We start from the raw sequence: 23,783 nt of genomic DNA on the forward strand, positions 1-23,783 counted from the left end.
GGAGCAAACTGCTCAAATTTTACCTGCTCTGGTTGTTTTGGGCTTTTTTTTTCTTTTGGCATTAGGGAAAAAAAGTTCACTTTTAGCCAGTCACATCACTTATCGGCAAACAAAGATGCTTGAAAACCAGGATGTCTGTTTTTTCACCCCTTGGCCATAAAAGGCTGATGGGATATTGTCGACCTCACTGGGTGGGCGGGCAGGTGGTGTGGACACCCGAGTTTGTCCCAATGCGTTTGACCTCAAATTTAAAGTCAGAGGTCAAGATTTCTGAAAATTTTGTGAACACAATAAATCGAGAATGATATCACCTCGGATTTTCAAGTTCATACCATAGGTGCATCTACTTAAAATCTCAGATAAGTCCAAGTTCCGGTGTTCTTGACCTCAAGGTCAGAGGTTAACTTTTCTCGAAAATGATCCTAGTTCATCATCCATGGATGATGAACAAGGATCATTCAGAAGTGTTCGTCTATGCTCTCGTGTCAGGCGCTTCAGTAGATTACTCCTGCTATTAACAGCAGCCGATAGTTTTTTCTCCCCAGGACATAGCTTACATATTACTGTAATGTTCTTGTCTGCTTGTTTCAGAGAAGTGAAGAGCATGTCCATTTCATAAAACAGCTACTTGAGCCACTCGCTTCAGCCGAGTCCGACATCTTCCGCTTTAGAATACGACTATGCAGCAAACTGGCGCGAAATGACGTGCACCTGCACTACAGCGATGTTAAAGTGGCAGAGTTTACTTCTACGTTTAGAAGATAAATTATTGAAATTAAATAATGATATTCAGCGAGTTTAATTATTTTACAATGTATTGCAAGTACATTGTAAGTAACTGTAATTAAAATACCTAAAAATGAACAGTAATTAGTTACTCTACTTTTTCAGTGGAAAAGTAATTTAATTACAGTAACACATTACTTAGTAACGCATTACACCCAACATTGGTGATGGATCAAGAATCCATCTATAACTTGCAGGACACCGGCCCTCGAGGCCTGGAGTTCGACACCTGTGGCTTAGACCCACTTCACTTTCAATTACTAAGCTGCCACTGTAGATACATCCTCACTAGCTACTCTAGAATTGACTCAAACCTTGCTGTGTGTGTAACAATATAACAGATTAAGAGTCTGGTAATGTGAACTGTAAGTCTGAATGAATTACAAACATGTCTATTTGAGCAGTTATGGTCAAAGATAAATCAATGAGTGGATTTGTGTTTTTGAGTGTGATGTCTGGTTGACATGTCCGCTGTTTTGCCAGAGCCAGGTGCCAGGCTCTGTGACATCTCACCCACCCGGGCTGCAACATACCTGCCAGCTCTTTGAATTGAGGACAAGGTGAAAGCGGACTAACTAATTGTGATACATTGCTTACTGCATGACAATATCAGATGGTGGCCTCCATAGATTACTTTGTCAAAGATTCACTTTTTATGTATGAGGTGATATCACAGTCGTTCCTCCTGTAAATTGTAATAACATTTTTTTCACACCCACGATTCTGCAAAAATGCACATCTACAAGAAATTATTAAATGCTAATCTCCCTAGCCCTTTGAAATGTAAAGTCCAAATTAATAGTTATAATTTATTGATATATGTAGTCATTTGCTCCATTAATTAGACTTACCTCATTTACATAAACCTTAGTTTATCTCGTCACGGTGGTTGAGGCAGAACATTTGGCAGGTTTTGCATCTTGTTTTTGTAATTGAAATACTCTCCCTGCTAAAAGATTTGCCCAGCATATATCATTTATTGCTATATAAAAATGTTAGAAGTGTCTTAAGTAGCTCCCAACACTATCAATTTTGGTAGAGAAGAAGTCTTTTTGGTGTTTTAATAATGCACTTGCCAAAATGAGAGAGACTAACTGCAAAGAAAAAGCAATCAAAGTCAAGTACAACCAACATGCCATTAAACCTTTTAATGGTCTCAACCTCTCCATATTCCAGTTCACTGCAATTAGCAATAAAATTGTTAATGGGAGTGGACTTATGATGTAGCTGTAGTGCAGGTCAAGTTACACGGTCACACATAAAGACCTACACCATCAGTTATTTTCAGTGGTCTCTGACTCATAGAAAGGACATTTCTTTCTTTCTTTCTTTTTTCTTCTGTCTTCAATTATTTCTCAGGGAAAAAATACAATTTCAAGTACATGAGTCAGACTTCAGAAGCACAAATTCCTCTGTGTCTGCAAACCTTTTTCATCAGACTTTATTATGTTTAAAGATTTTTTTTCTTATTTTCTGTTTTAATTAAAGGTATACAAGCAATAACATTTCTGAAAATGTCATATAATAAAAAGACATCCACCTAAATTACAGCCTAGTGTCTTAAAAGGGAATAATATAGTAACTAATAAAGCTTACATTTTTGCTTGTAAGCCATTAGCAACTACTTAACCTTAAAACCAAGCTATTCTCCTCTCTGGAAGATCCGTTTGAGCAGCGTCATCTACAGCAGGGGTAGGCAAACTCCAGGCCTTGAGTGCCGGTGTCCTGGAGGTTTTAGATGTGTCCATGATCCATCACAGCTGATTTAAAGGGCTAAATGACTCCTCAGCATTTCTTGAAGTTCTCCAGAGGCCTGGTAATGAACTAATCATTTGATTCAGGTGTGTTAACCCAGGGTGCGATCTAAAACCTGCAGGACACCGGCACTCGAGGCTTGGAGTTGCCTACCCCTGATCTACAGCTTACAGCAGCCAGAAAACCAGTTCACTAAAACTGCAGAACAGAACAAGAAGCATAACCAGACTGACAAGAGATGTAGAGTCAGACATTGTTACAGAAAAGAACCACTCTGTGTCTCTACTCAATCGAGGCATGAGAAATGATATGCCAAAGCACCTGCTTTGAATTGAGCCATACTGCCTACATTAGCACAACCAGAGCAGGTGGGTTTTGTTAAATGAAGATTCACCTTGGGCACCTTGAAATACATTTTGGATAGAGTGTCAAAATGTCATACCCCAGAGGATGTAAAACTAGATATTTATAGTTTTCAATCGAGTCAACCAACCTGAGTAACCATAAAGTTTATTTATGTCTTCATGTATGGACACAGTCTATTCTGAACTGTTTTCAAAGTGATATATTAAAACAAAGCAAAGATAGTTTTTGTATTTTGTGGGGGTTTCTTTTAAGCATAAAAACTAACTAACTTGGCTAATTTGGAAGTGATAATGTCCTAAGTAAATAACCTGCTTAATTAAGCTGTTAACCTACATAAAAGAAGCTTACCTTAACAAGAAACATAGCTAACTACTTGCACTAGAAACTTTTTCCCAAGTAAATAAATTAAAAGTTTAGATCAAAGTGTAACTTACATTTTTCAGAACAACTTTGAAAATATTGTCTGTTTGGAAAGTGCATGATGTGTCATTAACAGTCATAAAACGGCAAGCTTCCTAATTCAAGGTCCCAGGCTCTGCTCTGCTGTTTTATTTAGCATAACTGCGATTCAAGCGATATACAGTAGCTATCAATATAAATGTGATGTGAATACACCATCTACAGTAGTTGTAGAATTATTCAGTGCATAGTTGTACTGGTACTTGTTGTTTAGAGGTTTGGGAGTTTGGAAATTAGTTTATGCTCATACAGGCCTGCTTATCTCAAGTGTTTGAGGGAAATTTGAATAATATCATTACATGAAACTGCAATGTTTGTAATTTAACTTTCCTTGTCCTTATCCATTTCTGCGCCCCTGTGCCTATGAAGCCTGTTTGAGCAGATTCCTTTTCCGAGCACATCTTAAAAGCCAGCATAGGACATTTTATAAGCTAACAGCTCTTTTTAAACCCTTTCAAGGGTCCCGGTAGAATTGTCACAGCTCAAGGTTGTGTTGGGATGTCATCGGTATCATCTGAGAAATGAAGCAAATGAAGCTAAACTATAGAAAACCTGTCCTACTCATTTCTCCTGATCAGGACTCAAGGTTCCACATTGTTGAAGCTGTTATCATGGCAGAGACAGGATCCCCCTGTTACAATTTGGCTTTTGTTAGAACTCGTTGACAGCATGCAGGCAAGTCTCACGCTGCCTTTGTCAAATTGGGGCTGTCTATAAAGGCCTCACACACTCATGGTCTTACACCCGCACACACACACACACACACATACACACACGTTGATACATTCGAAAGCTCAGAGGAAAAGAAAGTACAATATTGATGACAGTCTTCACTGTCTCCAAGGCTTACCACAAAATCAACTTCCATCAGACACACATGCACACACACACGCAATAGAGGGTTTCAGTGTGCAGACAGGCAAGAGTGCACTCTTAAAAGGGGGCTCAAATGCACACCATCATATATATAGACATACATTTGCACACACATGCACGTCTTTGTATGCTCACGTGCATATATGTGCAGATACAGTCTCTCCTTTGTCTCTGGAGACAGTGTATGCATTATTTACTGAAATGACAGTGGACAAAACACACTAAGATTACAAAAATAGCAAGAATTTCAGGAATGGACAATGCTGTCTGGTTTTATTTTTCAGTATACCTTTTGAGTATTTGATTAATATTGAAGGATGTTTTTTCTTGGTTAATAGTAATAGCAAACGAACTGGTAGCTTTTATTGAAAGTGTAATGCAGCATAACATAAAAATACTCAAGTAAAGGACTACCTCAAATTGAATTCCTCAAATTTCACTTTAAGGTGCTATACTTGAGTGACTGTGCTGAATTGCATTGCACAGTTAGCAAGGTTGTTTTATAGTGTGGTTGCAATTAAGAAAGGGGAAATGCGGCAAATAATTTTCTTTCAAGCATGAATTCAGATTGATTACACTTTTGCTTCTGGAGCATAATAATAATAATAATAAAAAACAAACATTTATTAGACACTCGGTACTCAACAGATACTCTCTACATCAACCCATTCCACAGAATTCCTGCTCGATTATCAAGCTGCCGGCCTCGCAAAAGATCAATCATAGATCACAGTTAATGTCTCCCATTTCGACACCCAGTGATTGCCTGGTTATTATCCCACTAATTATGACTATCATCATTATTATCATTTCTCTATTACAGTTCATTACTCCAGCACTGAAAAAAGGATGGTATAATGGTCTAAGTGGCAGTTATTCCATTTATTGATTGGTTGTAAGGTGCAAACCTTGTTGCATGCTGTTTTCTCCTCTGACTGAAAGTGTCTGAGAGCTGACAAGTTATTGCCGGGTTTTGAACTATTGGGCTGTAAAACGGCAAACTCACCAAACAAATAACTGACAGTGGGCAGGCATTTAATACACTTTGCTCACAGGATTGACTGCAATGTAAACAACTATTTGCTGTTGGGCAAAGCCAGGGGGGTAAAGTATATTTTATGATGAGCTATTTTATTGAGGCAATCAAAGATCAAACAACTATTTGATTATTGAAAATCAAATATGGCCAATGCATGCTTTTGTGTTAATATAGTAACTCAAAAGAAAATGCCTGCAGATAAAATATTTTCACACTAGGGAAAATTGCTTGATCACATTTTCTTTCAAACAACCACACAGGCAATTTGCCATAAAGATCTGCACCAGTGCACACTCTGGTACCTAGCGAAACAGTAATCTACAAGTAAATTTGTTATTTTCCGAAAATCAATATTCCATGCTTTTTTTCTTCCCGATTCAAAAACTTGGTTTGGGTTGATGCCAATTGAAGGTCTATACACTATATTTACACACGAGTATTGCCTCCAGCCAGATTTGCATCAGCCTAAAGAGTGTAACCTGACAGCTCATTGCTTGTATTGAACATGTACAGTGCAGTTATTGTCTTGTCCAGCTTCCATTTAAGGGAGCTTTAAGAACTACCCACTATCCTACTTGAAAATAAAGAAGTGTACACACTTGAAGACCCTTCCTGTAGGCAACATTACAGTTCAAATCAAACGCAGTTGATATTTACTCAAGTGCTTTCTCAGCAGTCTTTCAACACACCCACCCCTTTGCAAACAACCCCAGGCAATCTCCATACACTCCCTCACTGGAAAGCACAAACAGACCAGGCTCAGTAGATAGCGAGACTGTCCCACCTTTGGGAGGTGAAAAAATCCGAATAAACCCCTGCTCTAAATAGTTGCGGTTTCTCGCAGTCATCATCCTTAGTCAACAACTGACTCATAACCTATGTTGTTAAACGCCAGATGCACAAGCTGTACCAATGCGATTAAGGACATAAAGGAATATCGCATCATGATGTTGTTGGCAGAACATAAATTATCTCCGTGAGAGTCAAATATCTCTGAGTCAAGACAAATACACTTAGGGTTAGACTGACAACCATGCATTTTGGGATTTAATGACATAAGCAGTGAACCATTTTCATTGGCCGTAGGGTTATACTCAGTTCATAGAGGAATGTATTTACATTCAGCTCGACAGCATACACACATTGAATGAATCCTGAAATCCGTCTGACTCCTATAGTGACGCGATTCTGCTGCTCTCTTACGCTATAAAGAGCATTTTGATGGTATGGTTTGATCTTCTTGCTGCAAATTATTGCAGGTTCACAAAGATGTTCAGAGTCACCTTTAACCCATCCATCCTGATGTGGTTGGTCTCTTTAAAGATAATAGTGCCCACACACATGCAAAAGATCTTGGTCACATAGCGCTCCACCACATCATCAAAACATCAAATGAGAGGAAATTGCTTTTGAAGATTAATGCTCAATCATATATCCAGTCAAGTCAAAAAATCCAGAAACTTCCTGGGACACTTAATGTTGTTTGGGGATTTTTTTTTTTCTTTAATTGGTCAGCTGTTTGTAATTGTGAGGCACACAAGTCGAGTTAAGTAACACAGAAAAAGTAATTTTAAACTTTACTCATAGGAGTAATTGTTAAACTTACAGTATGACGTGCAGAGTTCACTCGTAAGTCTTTTCTTTTAGTCTGCACTCCTTTACGGTGACAAACAAAATCTATATCTCAGTATGTTGTCACAAACAACACAGATGTCTTTCTTAATACGTATCAATAAACAACATATCCATTTAACAGTAATTCCAAGTTGTGTACAGTTATGAGAAAAAGAAAGTTCTCACAGGAATTTATGCAGTCTAAGTACATCATTATTGCTTCTATAGGAAATAAAAAAGAAAAGTAACATGGAGGCACTGCTAATCAGATGCACTTGTGTCAATATCCCAGCAAATTCACCCCAAGGTCAGACTGTGCAAAGCTCAGAGAAACTGCAAAAAACCCAAGCGCTACATCTCAGGCTCCACAGTTAACATCTTAAATGTTAAAGGTCATGACACTACTATTAGAGGAAGACTGAACAAGTATGGTTTGTTTTGATGGGTTGCCAGGAAAGAAGCATCTTCTCTCTAAAAAGAACATGGCAAAATGTCTTAAGTTTGCAAAGTTGCTTCTGAACAAACCACAAGACTTGTGGAGCAATGTCCTTTGGACAGACAAGAACAAAGTAGAGATGACTGGCCAAAATACACCGCACTGTGTTTGGTGAAAAATAAACACATACCAGCACCTGATACCAACTGTCAAACATGGAGGTGGAAAGGTGATTATTTTGGCTTATTTCACAGCCATAGGACCAGGGCCGAATTTCTCTGTATACCAAAAAATTCTACAGTCAAATGGGACTTGGCTTGGCTGAAATTGGATCATTCATCTGGATCAATCAACAATGATCTCAAGCAAAGCAGAAAATGCACAACAGAATGACTGAAAAAGAAAAGAATCTAGGTCTTGCAACGGTCCATACAAAGTTCAGACCCAATTGAAATGTTGTAGTAGGACCTTAAGAGATCTGTGCATAAACGAATGCCTGCAAATCTGGATCAGTGAATGAAGCAACATTGTAAAAAAATTGGGCCAAAATTCCTCCATAACGATGTGAGAGAATGATGAAGCCGTATAGAAAATGATCATTATATAAGTTCTTGCTGCTGAAGCTGGTTCTACAAGCTATTGAATTGGGAACTATCCTTAGTTTTTCACAGAACTGCATATATTGACGTGAAAACTTGACTGTATGAAGAAAATGTTACAATGTACAATGTCAAATTTTAATTACATATTACAGAGATTTGTCAAACTATCAATTGTAACAGGGGTCATATACAGCTCCTGTCAAGTTTTAACTATATTATATAACAGTCAGTGACACTACACACCTTTAAACTGAAACATAGTGACATATCAGCAATCATCTCACTAACTGCAAATTCAACCAGACCCAATACTTCATGTGAGAAGAACAGATTGAGAAAAACACAAAGTTCTGCTGACTGATGGAACCCCAAAGGAACAAATTTTAAATAAAAATTTAAACTGTTTATCATTTTGAATACCATTTCAGTTATCATTGCCTCAGAGCACTTTGTACATACAAAGTACGTACATTGCTCTTCATAAGATGTGACTCATTCTGAATATAAACTTCCAGATGATGATTAATTTATCTTGACTATGAATCAATATTACTTGATTCATAGTCTTGGGAGACTCTTCTTTCAGAAAGAGTGTACAAATCAATTATGTTTCTATCTACAAGTACCTCATCTCATTGCAAAAAACCAAAAACACTTAGTCACACCAAAAAGTGTCTTAATTGTGCTAAATTAATTGAAAAAATATACAACATACTGTATGCAATTAAGAAACACTTTGATCTTTTATACTTACTGATTACTGTTGTTCCCATGGGTGTGCAAACATTTCATAGCAGAATGTCATGAAATCCATTTAAGAACAAAATTTTCAAAGAAAAACATCGGTTCATGCTACTTACAAGGTTTCCAGTCAATGCCAAAGAGTCAAATGCTGAAATGTTTGGCTCAGGAACTGTGAAAAAGAAAGAAAAACTGCCACAAAATACCCCATCAACTGCACCATCTGTACTCATCATTATTGTATTGAGTGCTTTAGCTGATATTTGATTGGATCTCTGTTTTAATTAGTGTGCTGAGTTCCCTCTGTTATGTATTTACTTTTTTTTGTAAATTATAGGCTACTGTAATTGAAGAGGGCACAAATTAAATGAGTCTGCGCCACAAACTTGATTATGTGTGGCTACAGCTCTGGCTGGCTCATGATAGAGGGAGCCCAGTCATCTGCTTCTTTCTGAAGCTTTAAGAATGACATTTTATGCTGTGTGTGCTCATTGACAAATTGAGCAAGCGAATCAGGCTGAAAAAGAGTAAGAGCAGAAGAGAGAGACAGAGAGAGGAACAGTAGCAGATTACAGCATGCCAACTATATTAACATATCCATCTGGTGTCTCATTTTTCACCACTCTCACTCACCCCATTGGCCCCTGTTGCCCCTGTCACTGGGCTCAAGCGGGCCCATCCAGGACAAGGTCATGTTGTTGCCGTATGTTATGAACCTGCCACCTGATCCCAAAGATGCCTGTAGGGACCTGGCATACCAGCATGTTGGCACGGTGGCAGCAGTAGCTATACACTGATAGAAAGCAAGGTAGAGTAATATAATATGGGTCATATATGCACACACGTACGTATTCCCACAAAATAACACCTTTTGCCAATGCTGTCTTTTTCAATCACCATTTTTATCCCTTTTCTGTTTGTATTTGTCTCTCTTCATCAGGCAGTGATAATGGTATAATCTTAACATGCGTATGAGTGTATTTCTGCCACACGTATTGGCAATCTTTGCAATCTAAACATCTATCTTTGAAACAAGTAAACAGCCAGATGGCATAACTAGAGTGCAACTAGGCATCGAGTGAAACATGGTAATATTGAAATACTGTAAGAATGAGAGGAGAGAGAAAGGCAGCAAAACCAGAAGTCATATTGTTTATGTGGTTAGCACTCCAAAGTCATCTACAGCATTTATTGATTTGATCGAAAAATATAATTATGAAAGTAAAACCACAACCACCTCCCTTCATTTATCTCCTTGAGCAAATAACATTTCTTTGGAAGTTTTCTATGCCCTATAGATTCTGCAGCTTCTGATTGGAAAGGTCAAATGACCCTTGAGGATTTTATATGCACAGCCTTGACTTTAGAGTTCAGTGAACCAGTGCCTCTGCAAAGACAAAGACAAAGACAGAGAAGTGAAGAGTGAGTTGCTGAAACAAGCTTTTCCCAAACCATCATTTAACATTTCATTCTGACCTCTCAGTATAAGATGATTCGGTTTAAAAAAAAAAAGAAGGAAGGATGGATAAATTTCTGCTGAGTGTTTGCATTTCTTTGCCCTCACCATGCATAGACCTGATTTTTTTCTGTGCCCTTTCGTTGTAGACCTAACCCCTCTCCCCAGCTTCCTTGAATTCCTATGACATCACCAGATCTTAGATGATGTAGACGTCGATGAAATGCCGCATCATTCTGAAAACCTCTGTGGCCTCCCTGTTGTTTCACGTTATATGCGCATATACTGCGCATCTCCAAAGTCAAACTGACCCTTGTGGATAAACATAATTATTACATAATGAGTAATAATGTTTCACATTTTCCACCAACTTGCAGTCAGACTTTCATGAGTCAAGAGCTCTTTGAACAAAATTATTTCTTACTTTTTAGGCACAACTCAAAATGCATGTGTGCATTGTCATTCTTTAAAGGGATTAAACTCCATAATTGATTTGAGTAAGTGCAAAACTGTGACTTTCCCAGATATTGGACATTTCAAGATACATTTCGCATAAACTTTCAGTACATAAAGCTGCATTAAATGTAATGTGTTACTTTATTTCCATCTGTGCCATTGTTCTTTATATTTCTCTTTCTGTCTGAGCTTTCTCTTTGTCCCTTCTTCTGTGGGTGGTGAGGTCAAAAGATACCCTTCATGCATTCATTCATAAGAGCCAGCTGGATGATGGGCTTCAAAAATATTAGCTTTCTCTCAAGCAAAGAGCCCTGGGCGCTTTACTCTCTTGTATTGTTTGTTTATTTCACTCAATTCAAGCTCCCACTTATGTGAACATTAAATCTACTTATTCACAACAAAATTAAAATTCTTGACATGTACAGCAAAGCTATAAAAAAAAAACTCTCTTCCCAGCTAAAATGCATGAGTCTTAAAAGGCAGGCTTAAACTGCCTAATAGACTTGAGATAAAATATGTGTTTGACTAGACCAGTAATTGTTGGAGGAATGGGTGAAAAAGCTCCAAAAACCAAAAAAAGAGAAAGTTTAGGGATTCCCTTTGCATTCTTAATGATATTTTATTGTTGTTATTCTCTCAGGCTCTTATATTTTTCTGATTTTTTTATACAACCAGTGACATGAAACTTGACCTTTTGCTTTTTCTCCATTGCATGAAAAAATGGATATTTTAATTTCCAGTAAAAATGATCACGTTCATACGCTATTCTCCACTGATATGAGCTAAACCTTTGACTGAATTATACATTATCTATTTAAAAGCAGCTTATATTCATTGTGTGACGGTAGATAACTTACACCTACAGCTATGACTAAGTAAGGTCAGCCTCTACTCATTCAGAGTCAAGAGAGTAAATCCCACTTATCATGATGGCTGCTTGACAGCTCTTTAGCAACAGCATACATACCCCATACGTTACAGCATATGGAATGAGACACTTCCCCTTCATCTCCACTGTGATTAGATAAAGCACAGTTTCATAGGTATGTATCATCTTAGCTTACTCATGTTATTGAGTTATGATGTTATTGATTGTAAGATCAGAAGATTATCCATACTGCCTGATCTTTAACAGTCACCCGCTTTAACCTCCTAAGACCCGAACTCTTCCACGGCATGCATCTTTAATTTCTCTTTGATATTTGAGCATATTGGGGCCCGATGAATGTAAAAAGAAAGAATAGCCAGATTTTTTTTTACCTTGTGTTTGTTTTTATGAAAAATAAGAGCCACATATGAGGATATTTGTTTACAATTTTTATAGAACAGTAGCGGTATAATGTCCTCGTAAGTGGATATCAGGCCCTTGTAGAGCAAAATTGAGTATTTTGGTCTAAATAACCCAAAATGTGATGTCCACATATGTGGACGTCCTAGGAGGTTAATGTAAGTATAGATAAAAAGGTGCATGCACATGTAATTACGAATTACATGCTATTAGAGATTCCATGCTCATACTGGCCAACTCATTCTGCTGAATCTTTTAGTGAACCCGATATCTGAAGCTCCCATAAACATCACAAATATTTAATATTTCCAATAAGATTTCTATATACTTCACGTATTTCCTATAGTGGACTTTGAATTTTAAAGCTGGCATTCACAAATATCATCCGCATTGGTGGGTCTTGAATCTCATATCAGTCAACTTCTTCTCATTCCCATTGTGTTAGACAGAAAAGACACTGGATATCAGACAATGATACAAGGTATTTTGTACTTTGATGTGCCCACTGTATCCAATGATAAGGACAAACTTTACATTACCGGGTTTATCAAGCAGGGCTTTGTCACTTTTTTAAAGCTGAACAGTGTTTTCAGCTTTTAATGGGTAGCAAAGCCCTGCTTTCTTTTTACTCCATGTTTGGCTAGATTAAGGCAAAAACTTTGGTTAGGATTAGGGATTAGGAAAAGATTCTGATTCGGTTCAAAATTTTAACAGACTGAGAAATAACACTAATGAGTTACTAATGTTTAAACGTGATGCCTGCCCAAGTCTCCAAATGTGACAAGTCAGGAGTAAGACTGGTCTCTTGCAAAAGGACACAGTGTGAGTATCTGTCAGATGCCTGTGGCTTTCACAAAATAGCAACAACAATTATGCTATTTATCCAGTGTACAATAGTTTTCCATATTGTAAGCACTACTCTGATTAAGTTGCATATTATCAGGGAATTTCCTATGTTAGTCCAATTTACCTACAAATGTATTCAGCCCTGATTTGCTCTTTAAAACTCATTTAACTAATCTGAATTTCACCAGTTCTACTTTTTAAAAGAATTTAAAATAGTTCAAATTACACTTCATCCAGCAATTACCTGAGAATTAGCGGTTTTATACTGTTAATTTACATTTCCTCCCAGAAAAAAATAACTATCCAAAATAGCCCCATAAATCAAATTATTAGTTGTAAATATTTATTGCTGGTTGTTGTAATTCAAAACAACAAAACAGTTTTGCCAGTATTGCAATTGTTGGGGATTGTAAGGGCTGAGTTTTATACGTGTACAAACTTATCTTTTATCATTTATTATTAGTGTTCCATCTCTGCTTCTGCCAGAGCACAGGTCAGAAAATAGAAATGATAGGTCACTTGGTGAGTAAAACCCTTGACTTGACTTCAGCTGGCATTTATTGCTTCTCTAACCCCTTTTATTAATGCTGAACCTGACATAGTAGCAATAGCGAGACACAAGAGACTTAATTCTACAAAAAGATTCTCAGGCCAGCTCTTTGCTCTGAGGCATCCGTGAATGCTTTACGCACAATTGAGGATTGTCTGGGCGTACTAATGTGTGTATGTGTTATAATTCTACACACAACACATGCTGAAATGCAAGCCAAATGTTATCTCTTTTTAAAGGCACATCATATTTGCATAAGAGTATGCAAAGAGTTTGGAATACATCACTCTGAGATGCACTCGAAATGCAGGAAAAGTACTACTTTTCATATTTTTGGAATTGTTGTGGGTCAAAAGAAACTATGGAAAATTACTTCTGTCACAATATTCCGGTTTTGTCTCTGAGATCACAGATAATTTGTCTAGAGAGTGAAGTAAACATGAAAGTACAACATATAGGCATTATGCATTCATCCCAGCGCACAGTTCAAAACAAAAAGAACTTTCACCAGTGGGGGATAATTGTTTGTACGGTGACATAGTTTTTAAAAAAAAAAATACATTGTCAGTATCACTTATCCTTCTCTTCAATACCTTTAATTCACAACTTTTAGTGTTTTACTAGCTGATCTTTAATTAAAGAGATGAATGCATATTGCTCAGATGCACTTTGTGCAATTGCCAATTTGTGCAGGTGCAGATTTGTCTGTTTTCACATAAAAGAGAACCCCCCTCGTCTAGGTTGTAGGTATGGTAGTGCATCTGCATTAAGGGTTCATCAGAGAGAATAAATGTATATGAACAAGGTTTCCTTTTGCAAAGTGCTAACTCATTCTGAGCACAGACAAATTGTTCATATTCAAGCTGCCCACTAATGTCATTTTCTAAATTCATTCCGACATGGGAGCTCAAAATGAAATGAAAGCCTACCGCTTTCATCATTATTGTGTTATCATTCCCCCCCACCTTTCTCTCAGTTTCTCCTCCACATTGGTCCGATTTGTTTCACCTCATTCCTTAAACGGTGATTCACCTTCTCCCGAGCCTACTGGGGTCTTTTTATATCTAAACCCTACATTAAACATGTACCGCATTAAGCAGATCTCTGTACTGATGTCACCGGTCTCCAATAAAACTGCACCATTATTCTCAATATGATAACACAAAACAGACAGTCACTAAACATCCTGTGCCCTCCAGAGATACTGGCATCCCTGTTAAAATGAGCAAAAGAGGCAGAATAATAAAAGAGAAAAATAGCACAGATGAGTCATGCTCTCTTGCTGCTCACTATTCAGTATTATAAAATTACTATCATTCATTGTAATCACACTTTTCTACAGGGTCTGATGTTATGCACTCAAAAGGAAATGCACAGTATTTTATAACAACACCGACATCACAGAAAATGTGCATTTCACTTTGATTGATATACCTGTTGGTATTATTTCCGATAGAATCTAAATTCCTGAGCTACTAACAATACTCAAGCCTAACTGAAAACAGAACATAAACCATACTTAACAAGATACAAATCAGGGGTTGGGGAACCAGTACATACTGATGAAAAGTGTGCTACTGGAATAAGGTAGTCGACATGAATGGACAAGGACTGATCATATGGTATGCAATGCTGATGTGATGCTACTATGCCAGTTTATCCTGTGTGAGGGGTTATATGCATTGCATGGGGGAATTCATCCATACTGACCAAGAAGCACCTAGTAGCTCAGTGCAATGTTCCTTGAATTTACTAAAGAGTGAACTCTCTCGCAAAGAGGGAATTTTTGTGTATAAGTTTATGCTGGTGCTCCAACATTACCTCCCATTCCAAAAAAGAAGCTGCAGACGCTCCCAGGAATGAACAGCTGGGCAATGTCTAGGTTTTGTGGGCGATCAGAGATGATCCCTTGAATGCAAGATGTGTGCAAACAACAACCTAACAAACTGTGGACTGAATTACACACTGTCAAAGGCTGACAGGGCACTGACTACTTCCTGCTGTGAGTCACGTTGGAAGACTGGACCATTTCTCTTTGAAGGCTTGTGAGCAGGTGGCTTGGGTCCTCTCAGAGGCCTGGCGGTTTGGGGGATCTGCGCAGCATCTGATGACATCTGATTTTATTTGGAGTCTGCTGGAGCTACTGTTTGAGTTTGGGGGGTTACAACTCCTAATGCTGCTATTACCAGTGGTATCACTTTGGACTTTGTATCTTTCACTGTTTCTATATTTTCTCATGCTCCTTCTTCCTGATGTTGCTATCAACAACTACAAATCACAGCTCTTCTACTCATTATCAGCATCCACTATATCAGGTTGGTTAGCCAGCATCTGCTTGTCTGTCTGGAACCTTATTCTTGTTGTTCTCAACAACCTTTAGTCTCCCATCGGGACTTGGGGACTTCTACTCTGTATGCGGCAAATATGTTCCTGCACACTATCCCAGCCACATAGTTGTGCTTCTCAGTGTATGCAGTCCCAACTTCCATCTTATATCCTGCTATCAGGCAACTAGGTTTCTTTCATTTCTAGAGAGGTTTAGTTGCTTTCTCTTTCAAGCTTTCACGACTGTTCTTGGTTAAATGGTATCCACTTAAACATATTAGCCTACAGAAACCAAAGGAAGCAGAAATAACACAGAGAATTAGCCAGAAAGGGAACAATGCAGTCCAAGGTAGAATTGATTTGTTGATGCTTGGTGACGGTATCGTCAATACTAGTTTGTGTCTTAAGTGCGGAGTTGTTTTAACTGAAAGATATTGTATTCCTATATTATTTTCCTCTCACACCTCACAAAAATGCTGTTACTGTATTTGTTTAATGAAATTAAAGTTCACCGTTCATGTAGGAAATTGTAACACTATGAATACAGCTTTAATTATGTGTCACCATGTGCAATCTATAAATTCTTCCTGAATCTTTATGAGCATAAATCCACAGTGAGAAACATCACTCCTACATAAGCACAGCATGAGAATAACCTCAGGCACACATACACATACACTCACTGAAGAAAGCGAACACACAAGAGGTTTATAGAGCCTCTGTTGGATGTTCAGTCTCATTAGAAGTGTTTCCTCATGAATAACATTATTCAGGATGAATCACTTGATTATAGATTTCTCTGTGTGTGCGCGTGTGGTGGCTATGTGGGTCGACAGCTTTCTCTGCATGCATCTGTCTGTGTCTCTGTGTGTGTCTGTGTCTCTGTGTGTGTCTGTGTGTGTGTGTGTATCTTGCCAGAATAAACAACAGTGGGAAGTGCCAGTCAGTGAAAAATGGGCACCACCTCTCTTCGCTCTCCTCCTATTGATTTAATCTCCAGCCCTTTGCCACTCGCTGCCAAATCTGTCTTCACAAAACACATCTAAGGACAATGCCTTCCACTTGGGTTTTGTTTGCAGGCCTCTCTGAAATAGGCCCAAATAACCATGGCAGGATATCAGAATATTTTCCGAGAGAGTAGCGATTTTCTTCACTGCCATGAGGATGGTTTAGCACCTGTATAGATTGTATACCTGTAGTATCTACTTATGTCCTTTTCACCGTCCCTTCTATAAATGAGATCTTCTTTGCAGCTTTTTTAAACAAACATTCTTCCCATCAGAAAGTTTAATAAGGATGGCTGAGTTAGTGTAGATTACAGTGATGCTATTTTATTATATGTAAATAAAACCTGTTTAATGTGAGAGTTACATGGTATGAATGGGTTTTGTTGTTGTTGTTGTTCTGTTATACTTATATTTCCTAAAATTCTGATGGGGGCATTTGAAGACTGTTCCGCTTCTAGGTATTCTAGAGATTTTTCTCCCTGGCTTGCTTTGCCATGTAAAATCTCAGTGTGCAAGGTTTAGGGCATAGGTCTTATCCCTACTGATTGGAAAGCACCTCTCGTCTGGAGGTGCGATCATAACAGAGTCTGTCTGAACCCTGTGGATTTTCTCTGGTGGCAAGCTTACCTGAAATACAGCTTCCACTACTGGCAGCAGCCTGGCTGTCTCATCCAGGTTTGCTGCAATTACAAAACCTCTGGCAGTGAGTTGTTCTCATCATGTCCACATGGGAGGCCAGTAAATGAGAGCAACCGAGTAGAAAAAGAAAAAAAAGTTTGTTCCTTACGCACGTCTGCAGCCACTTCCCACTCTGCACACACACCATCACCTCCCCCTCTCAATCTCATCGTGCTGGCAAATTAAAATTCATGGGTTGCCAAACCATCCATTCTCTCTCCGCTGCTTAATTGTCTCGAAAATTGAGGAGATTACTGGGTGCGATTTATGTACAAATAAGAATCTGTCAGAAACCTGGCAGTGTATACATTGACATACACACAGACTCGATGAGCCATGGGCAATGACCAGCTTGGCCTTTGTCCATTTTCAATTCTACCCCTTCTGCAGCATTTTGGGCAAGGTATGCTTGCAAAAGTTGGCACAACACTGTGGGGAAAAGAATAGACACTCTCATAGACACTGAAAATCACACGTTGGCATGTTTGAAATTTAATAATCATCCCCTTAGTGTATATCAGCGTTTCTGCTTTTAATGTAAATTCTGCTTTTGAGCATATGGTACATCATAACATATCAGCTCATGGATCCTCATTGTTACTGTAATTTTTTTTTAGCTCTGGCACAGAGTGGAATCAGACATCATTAGATTGCTCATGTAAATAGCAAAAACCTGCACATTAGTCATGCCGTATGTTTTACAAGAAAAAAGTTTAAATACAAGTACATTGCTCGAGTTGCATAGTTTCCATTAGTCACAGTCTCAGCGATTGGGCACATTAATCTCCTAACATATTCCCAAACTGGCAGCACTGGCTATAAGAGCAGAGCTTAAATTTGCCTTACAAGTGCTTGTTGAGCTTAGAGCCAGTAGTAAAAGTCATTAACGCTAAAGCTCATAAATAAGCACTCATTTGTACAATCTGACCATGCAAATCTGAGAGATACTGATTCATTCTGATATAATAGCCAAAACAAAGAATGCACTCTGTTGTACTGTAATAGTATGTTTATGTATGATATGTTTGATTACTTCATTGAGGTGCTACCTACAACAGTTATGAATCTCAGTCTCCACAGCAATTTATGTGATTTTTTTTGATTGGCACAAATCATTATACTTTTCATGAAGTGAAATAACTTCACCTCCTGCCCTTAATTTTAAGGGCAGATGTAGGTGCATGGTGATATAGTCCCACATATGCAGTTATTGAACTTGTTCCTGTACTGCGCTGCAGTGAATAGCTGGATGGACATGTACTGTAATAGAATTATCTGCTCATGAGAATGATTTATTATGTCAGCGTCTTATGAAAGCAATATTATGTCATATTCATGTCTACAGGTGCATATGGGTTTGTATGTATATGTGCAGGTATGCTAAAAGCACCTGTTCGCTCCTGAGATTAAGCCAAACGAGGCAGTGTGATCATAGCCTTACAACTGTATGAATGTTATCTCACCTCTTAGACTGGTGTAGCTCAACCCCACCTATCTCCATCCCTCTACTCTCCTCCTGCTCCTACTTCTCGTTTCATTCCAGCCCATTCCAGCTAAATCCAATTTGTTATGGCTTCAAATAAGGCCTCGTTTTCTCTGTCTTCTCACCACTTCAAACAAAGTGGCTTACATTATTGCTTGTCCAATTTGAAATAGTTTTCCCCTATTTTTCTGTCTCTTCAAGTCCACTCTAGCAGTGATGCACAATAGGCAGTGTAGGCTCAAGATGTGCTGCACAAGGTGTAGAAAGTGAAAAGCCTTTACACAGCTTTATGGAGATATTATATTGTAGCTTTAGGACATGGCTGGCATTTTGCTTCACGCTGAGGTTGCCTTTCTGCTTTTGTAATGATGCAAATTCTGATATCCTCTTTACCGGTGCACATGTTTGTGCACACGTGCCTCTCTACACATGGTAATGATGTTTTTTTGTTTTCTTGTAATTGTTTTTTTGTTTTGTTTTTATTAAGCACAAAAAAAATGGGGAAAACATCCCAGTGACATTAAAATTGGGATTTAAAATATTAACCTATTAACCTAAAACTGCAACAGTAAAATGTTTTGAGAGTTTGTTTTGTTGGGTTTTTTTCTAAAGCATATCAGTTGTAAAGACAGAGCACAGGGTTGGTTTCCTAATTGTTAAGTAAATATACAGATGGAAGTGTTTTACTCCAACATTCTTGCTCCTATGAGTCCTGTTTTAATTGAAAACATGCTTATGGATACTGCCTTTGATTGCATTGCCAAGCATTTGGCAGTTACGGGGGCTTTTCTACAGTCTAGTTGTTGATTGATGGGAATTATAAATCTAAAAATATCAAAGTGGTTTTAATGATGCTGATATAAATAATTAGAAAAATTCTAACGTTGACTTGATAGTGATAATGATGACAACATATGGTGATCTTAACTTGCATGCATTTGATTTATAGACAGCAGTATCATGTATGTTGTTGCAAATGAACTTGGAGGGAAATATTGTCTTTATGTGCATCTGTTGTGTTGCAGGGAATGATGTATCTAGAGGAGCGTAGGCTCGTCCACAGGGATTTGGCAGCCCGAAATGTCCTGGTCAAATCTCCCAACCACATCAAGATCACTGACTTTGGGCTGGCTCGCCTGTTGGATGTCAATGAAAAAGAATATAATGCTGATGGAGGAAAGGTAAATCGTGACATCTCCTTTAGAAACATTGTCAAATAATGAAATTTGGTTAATTTTGGGGGGTAAATAGACATTTAATTTCCTTCTGAGAATCTGAGTTGATGATCACTGCCACACACTGCCATGGAAAGCAAACATTAAACAATTTCCTGGCTGGGAAGCCTTCTTTTGCTCTAGAGAGAACAATGAGTTTTTAAATCGTAGAAGACTGTTTCGCAAGCAAAACAAGCCATCAATGCCACCGCTGAACATGTTCACCTTGGAAGTGCAGTGTACGAAATTATAGCCTCAAAAAACATAAATTAATAACTATGTTTTCATAGCTGAATGGGCTGAAGTTATCAGAGCTTGTGATTGTGAATAAGGTCGATCTAACATTAGCAACATTTGAATGTATGAAGTTGAAGACTTGTGTTGTTTATATGGGCTATTTTTTTTTCTTTGGTCTGAAGTCTCCACTGTTTGTTTGTTCCTCTCCTTTGCTCTTTGTTTCACATTTTCCTTGTGTCTTTTGTGCTCTTCATCTGCTCCCCTATATGTGTCACACACAGAGCAGAGTAAAGCAGGCACACTCTTAGCGGAGGAGAGGAGAGGCAGGTGAAGTGAAGATAATGTTACTTGAGATGGTGACAGCTAGGAAGGAGAGTCATTTTAAAAGGGATCCGAAACTTTGCTTTGTTTTGGTTTTTTTAAGCTCAAATAGCTACTATGTAGTGAGTTTTTGAGGTGCTGATTGCCTGATTGCCTGTTATCTTCAAAAAGACCCAGATCAGGCATTTAAGCTAAACTAATCTGCTGCTGGCTTCTGCTCTGTATAGACTGACTGTCTCTTCTCTTCTGACTGTCAGGAAAGTGAACGAGAATAATGCAAAAGCTTTCATTTAAAAATCTCAGTTTCATTTGCATTTGAACCAGAAACGTGCCAAAAACGTCTGCTTTATAATTCTTTCCTTAACATTTAAATGAAAAATGCAGTTTGAATGTTGGAGTGTGTACAGGCTGCAGTAACCATCATGTTAGTGCTTTTTGTTACTTTTGCAATTGGTCCGGTATGATCACTTGAACTTGTAATAAGGGCCCATCTACCTCAGTTATTTGTTGAATAAAGTGTTGGTTTAGGAGATACAATATTAATAAATAACCATTTTGAACCTTACGGCTGACATTTTGTAAAAGACAGCGATACACATTAACATTAATGAGGGTTTCATATTCTACAAGAAGAACTTAGCCCATCACAAAGGACAGTTTCACTGGAGTGAAATGGTATTCTGCTCTACTGGACCGTGTTATTTACCTTTGGGGATTTCAAAACCCTGTAAACATAGTAAACAAATATATCCTTGAGGCTGTACTTACACTGAGTTCTGACCTCTTCTAATCTTTGTTTATCCTTTGCCGCTTTTGTATTTTGTTTTCAAAACCTCTTTACTCAAGAAAGTCTTTTTCATCCCTCTCTCTTCGTCTCTTTCCAGTGTCTCCAACACGGTTTATATCAGTGACGATCACTGTAGTATTTTCCCCTCAGCTGAGTGAAAGACAAATTCTGATCTTCCATAGCCCCTCCTCTCAGTTTCCATCGCTGTAATAAATAGAATTTCATATCTAATTATAGTGTTAAGCTGCATATCACCAGTGTTGTTGATGTATCTTTGCCAAAATGGTCCATTATCACTGTCAACACCCAACTAGCTGATATTTAGTATAAAAACACATGGAAAATTAGAGTTTTCCTTAAGTATAAGGGTACTAACATCTCTGCTTTTATTAACAGATGCCCATCAAATGGATGGCCCTTGAGTGTATTCATTACAGGAAGTTTACTCATCAGAGTGACGTTTGGAGTTATGGTAAGTGTCCTTTGAATATAACAATGACAGTTTTCTATATAATTTTATTGATAACAAAGGCACTGGTTGACCTTCATCCAATGAAATGTAAATAGAAAAGCTGAAATTAAAAAAAATGGCCACAATTTTAATAAAGCACAGATTCTTATCACCTGTTTTGCAAAAAGTTTTATTGTTTCTTACTACTTTATTGTCATGTTGCCATCAATATACTAGAAACAACAATGTCAGTTGCTAGGCAGCATATGGCAGCATAATGTATCAGATGTGTAATTCAACTTTTGTAGATATAAATTACATGTTACGGTCCCGAAATTAAGCAATAGAATATTTTAGTATGGTGCTTTAGGTACATAAATACTGCAAATGGTTATTTTAGCCAGTGGTGGGTGATTGTTAGGTAACATGATGCCATCGTAATATCAGATGTCACTAAGAGCATTCGAGGCCCTTTAAAGTGTACCTGTGTGCCTAGTTTAGTTGCTCAACCGCTGACAGTCTAGCAGGAATTTGCAGACAAAGGAAAAAATAAAATAAGACTTGTGTGTGTGACAAGAAATAAAGAGGGGAATAGAAAAAGGGTGCATGAGGTAGAATGTGTTCAAGGCCATCTTCATATTCTTGGTTTTATTCATTATTTACAGACAGTTACATCAAAATACATGTAGTGGGAGAAAACTATTGAAGGTACAAGGCTGTGAGGGAGAGGACAGAAGGACCATGAGAGGAAAGAGGGTGAGATCATGCTCCTGCTGAGAGCTTGGCTCCGACTCTTCCCTGTCCATTTAAAACGCTAAGAGCAGCCAAGAGACAGTGAATAGACAGTGGATGGACACTTTACTTTGAACTCATATACATGTAGTGTAATGTGAAGTAAATTGTGATTAATAAAATCCTGAACATTATTTTTAACTCATCTTTTTAGTTTCACAAGAATCAAGAACCATTTGAATGGTTGATTTTTTCCTTGGTGGCTAATTAGAACAGACCAGACCTGGCTGATTGGTGGGTTTTGCAATCTGTAAAAAATTGCGGCGAATAAGGGAATAATTTGGGGACACTTGAGTGTAGTTTGCACAAGGAAGCATAAAACTGTTATTGGTCACATCATGAGTCTTTGCACAAGGTGTTGCTTTTATCCAAGCCTTGTCATTTCTGCATACCTGTCTGACAAAGATCTTACCCATAGCTTACAATGCGACACTGTAGCAAGGTGGTTAAAAGCAGAGTCACGCCTATGTTTTCCTGTCATTTATTTATGTAATTTGCTTGAGACTGAGACTTATTGGTAAAACAACATTTACTGTTTTCTTAAGACATCTCTTTTTCAAATGTCTGTTTCATTAAATGAAAAAGATTTCAAAGTGCACTTGTGCTTCCTTACTCTAAAAGAAAAGGAACATTTATTTTTGTTTTCCTATTTCCACTTACTTAGTGAATTTGGGCTTTCAACTTTCTACTTGTTCTTGTTTTTGTAATTATCTTTTTGTCTCTCCTTACTTAATCTGTCTGCCTCTGTGCTCATATATCACTACTCCTACATCTTTCAGGTGTAACCATTTGGGAGCTGATGACCTTTGGAGGGAAGCCATATGATGGGATTTCTACAAGAGATATCCCAGATCTGTTAGAGAAGGGAGAGCGTCTTCCTCAACCACCCATCTGCACCATTGATGTTTACATGGTCATGGTCAAATGTAAGTAAAATCTCAAAGTAACCAGAAGAACAGAAACTCTCTTTAATAAACTAAAATCAAATGCAACAAATCAAATAAATCAGAATTAATAATTACTGCTTCTACCATGTTAAACTGAGAGCGATGAGGAAACATGCTAGCTAGTTTTGAATAGAAAACATGTTCAGAAAACATTTGGTAATCGGTAGATTGCGGTTCTACAGTTTAGCCCACCTGTTTTCTTTTAATTGATCATACTTGTATAAAATTTTAGAGGACTGCTAAGCATGAACAGGTTGGCCTTAGTGGTCAG

General features: G+C 37.9%; 1 protein-coding gene across 4 annotated transcripts in view; it reads left to right on the plus strand.

Moving 5' to 3' along the window:
• Positions 1-23,783, plus strand: part of erbb4b (erb-b2 receptor tyrosine kinase 4b) — a 323,985-nt gene that overhangs the window by 288,625 nt on the left and 11,577 nt on the right. For 3 of the 4 annotated variants that reach the window (XM_026144460.1, XM_026144463.1, XM_026144462.1), the window contains exons 21-23: positions 19,789-19,944; positions 21,719-21,794; positions 23,345-23,491. In XM_026144460.1, the coding sequence (XP_026000245.1) occupies positions 19,789-19,944; positions 21,719-21,794; positions 23,345-23,491 (379 nt within the window). The remainder of the gene's footprint in view (positions 1-19,788; positions 19,945-21,718; positions 21,795-23,344; positions 23,492-23,783) is intronic. The other variant, XM_026144464.1, reaches the window with a different exon arrangement.

This window comes from Astatotilapia calliptera, chromosome 16, assembly GCF_900246225.1.
Source record: "Astatotilapia calliptera chromosome 16, fAstCal1.2, whole genome shotgun sequence".
NCBI lineage: Eukaryota > Metazoa > Chordata > Actinopteri > Cichliformes > Cichlidae > Astatotilapia > Astatotilapia calliptera.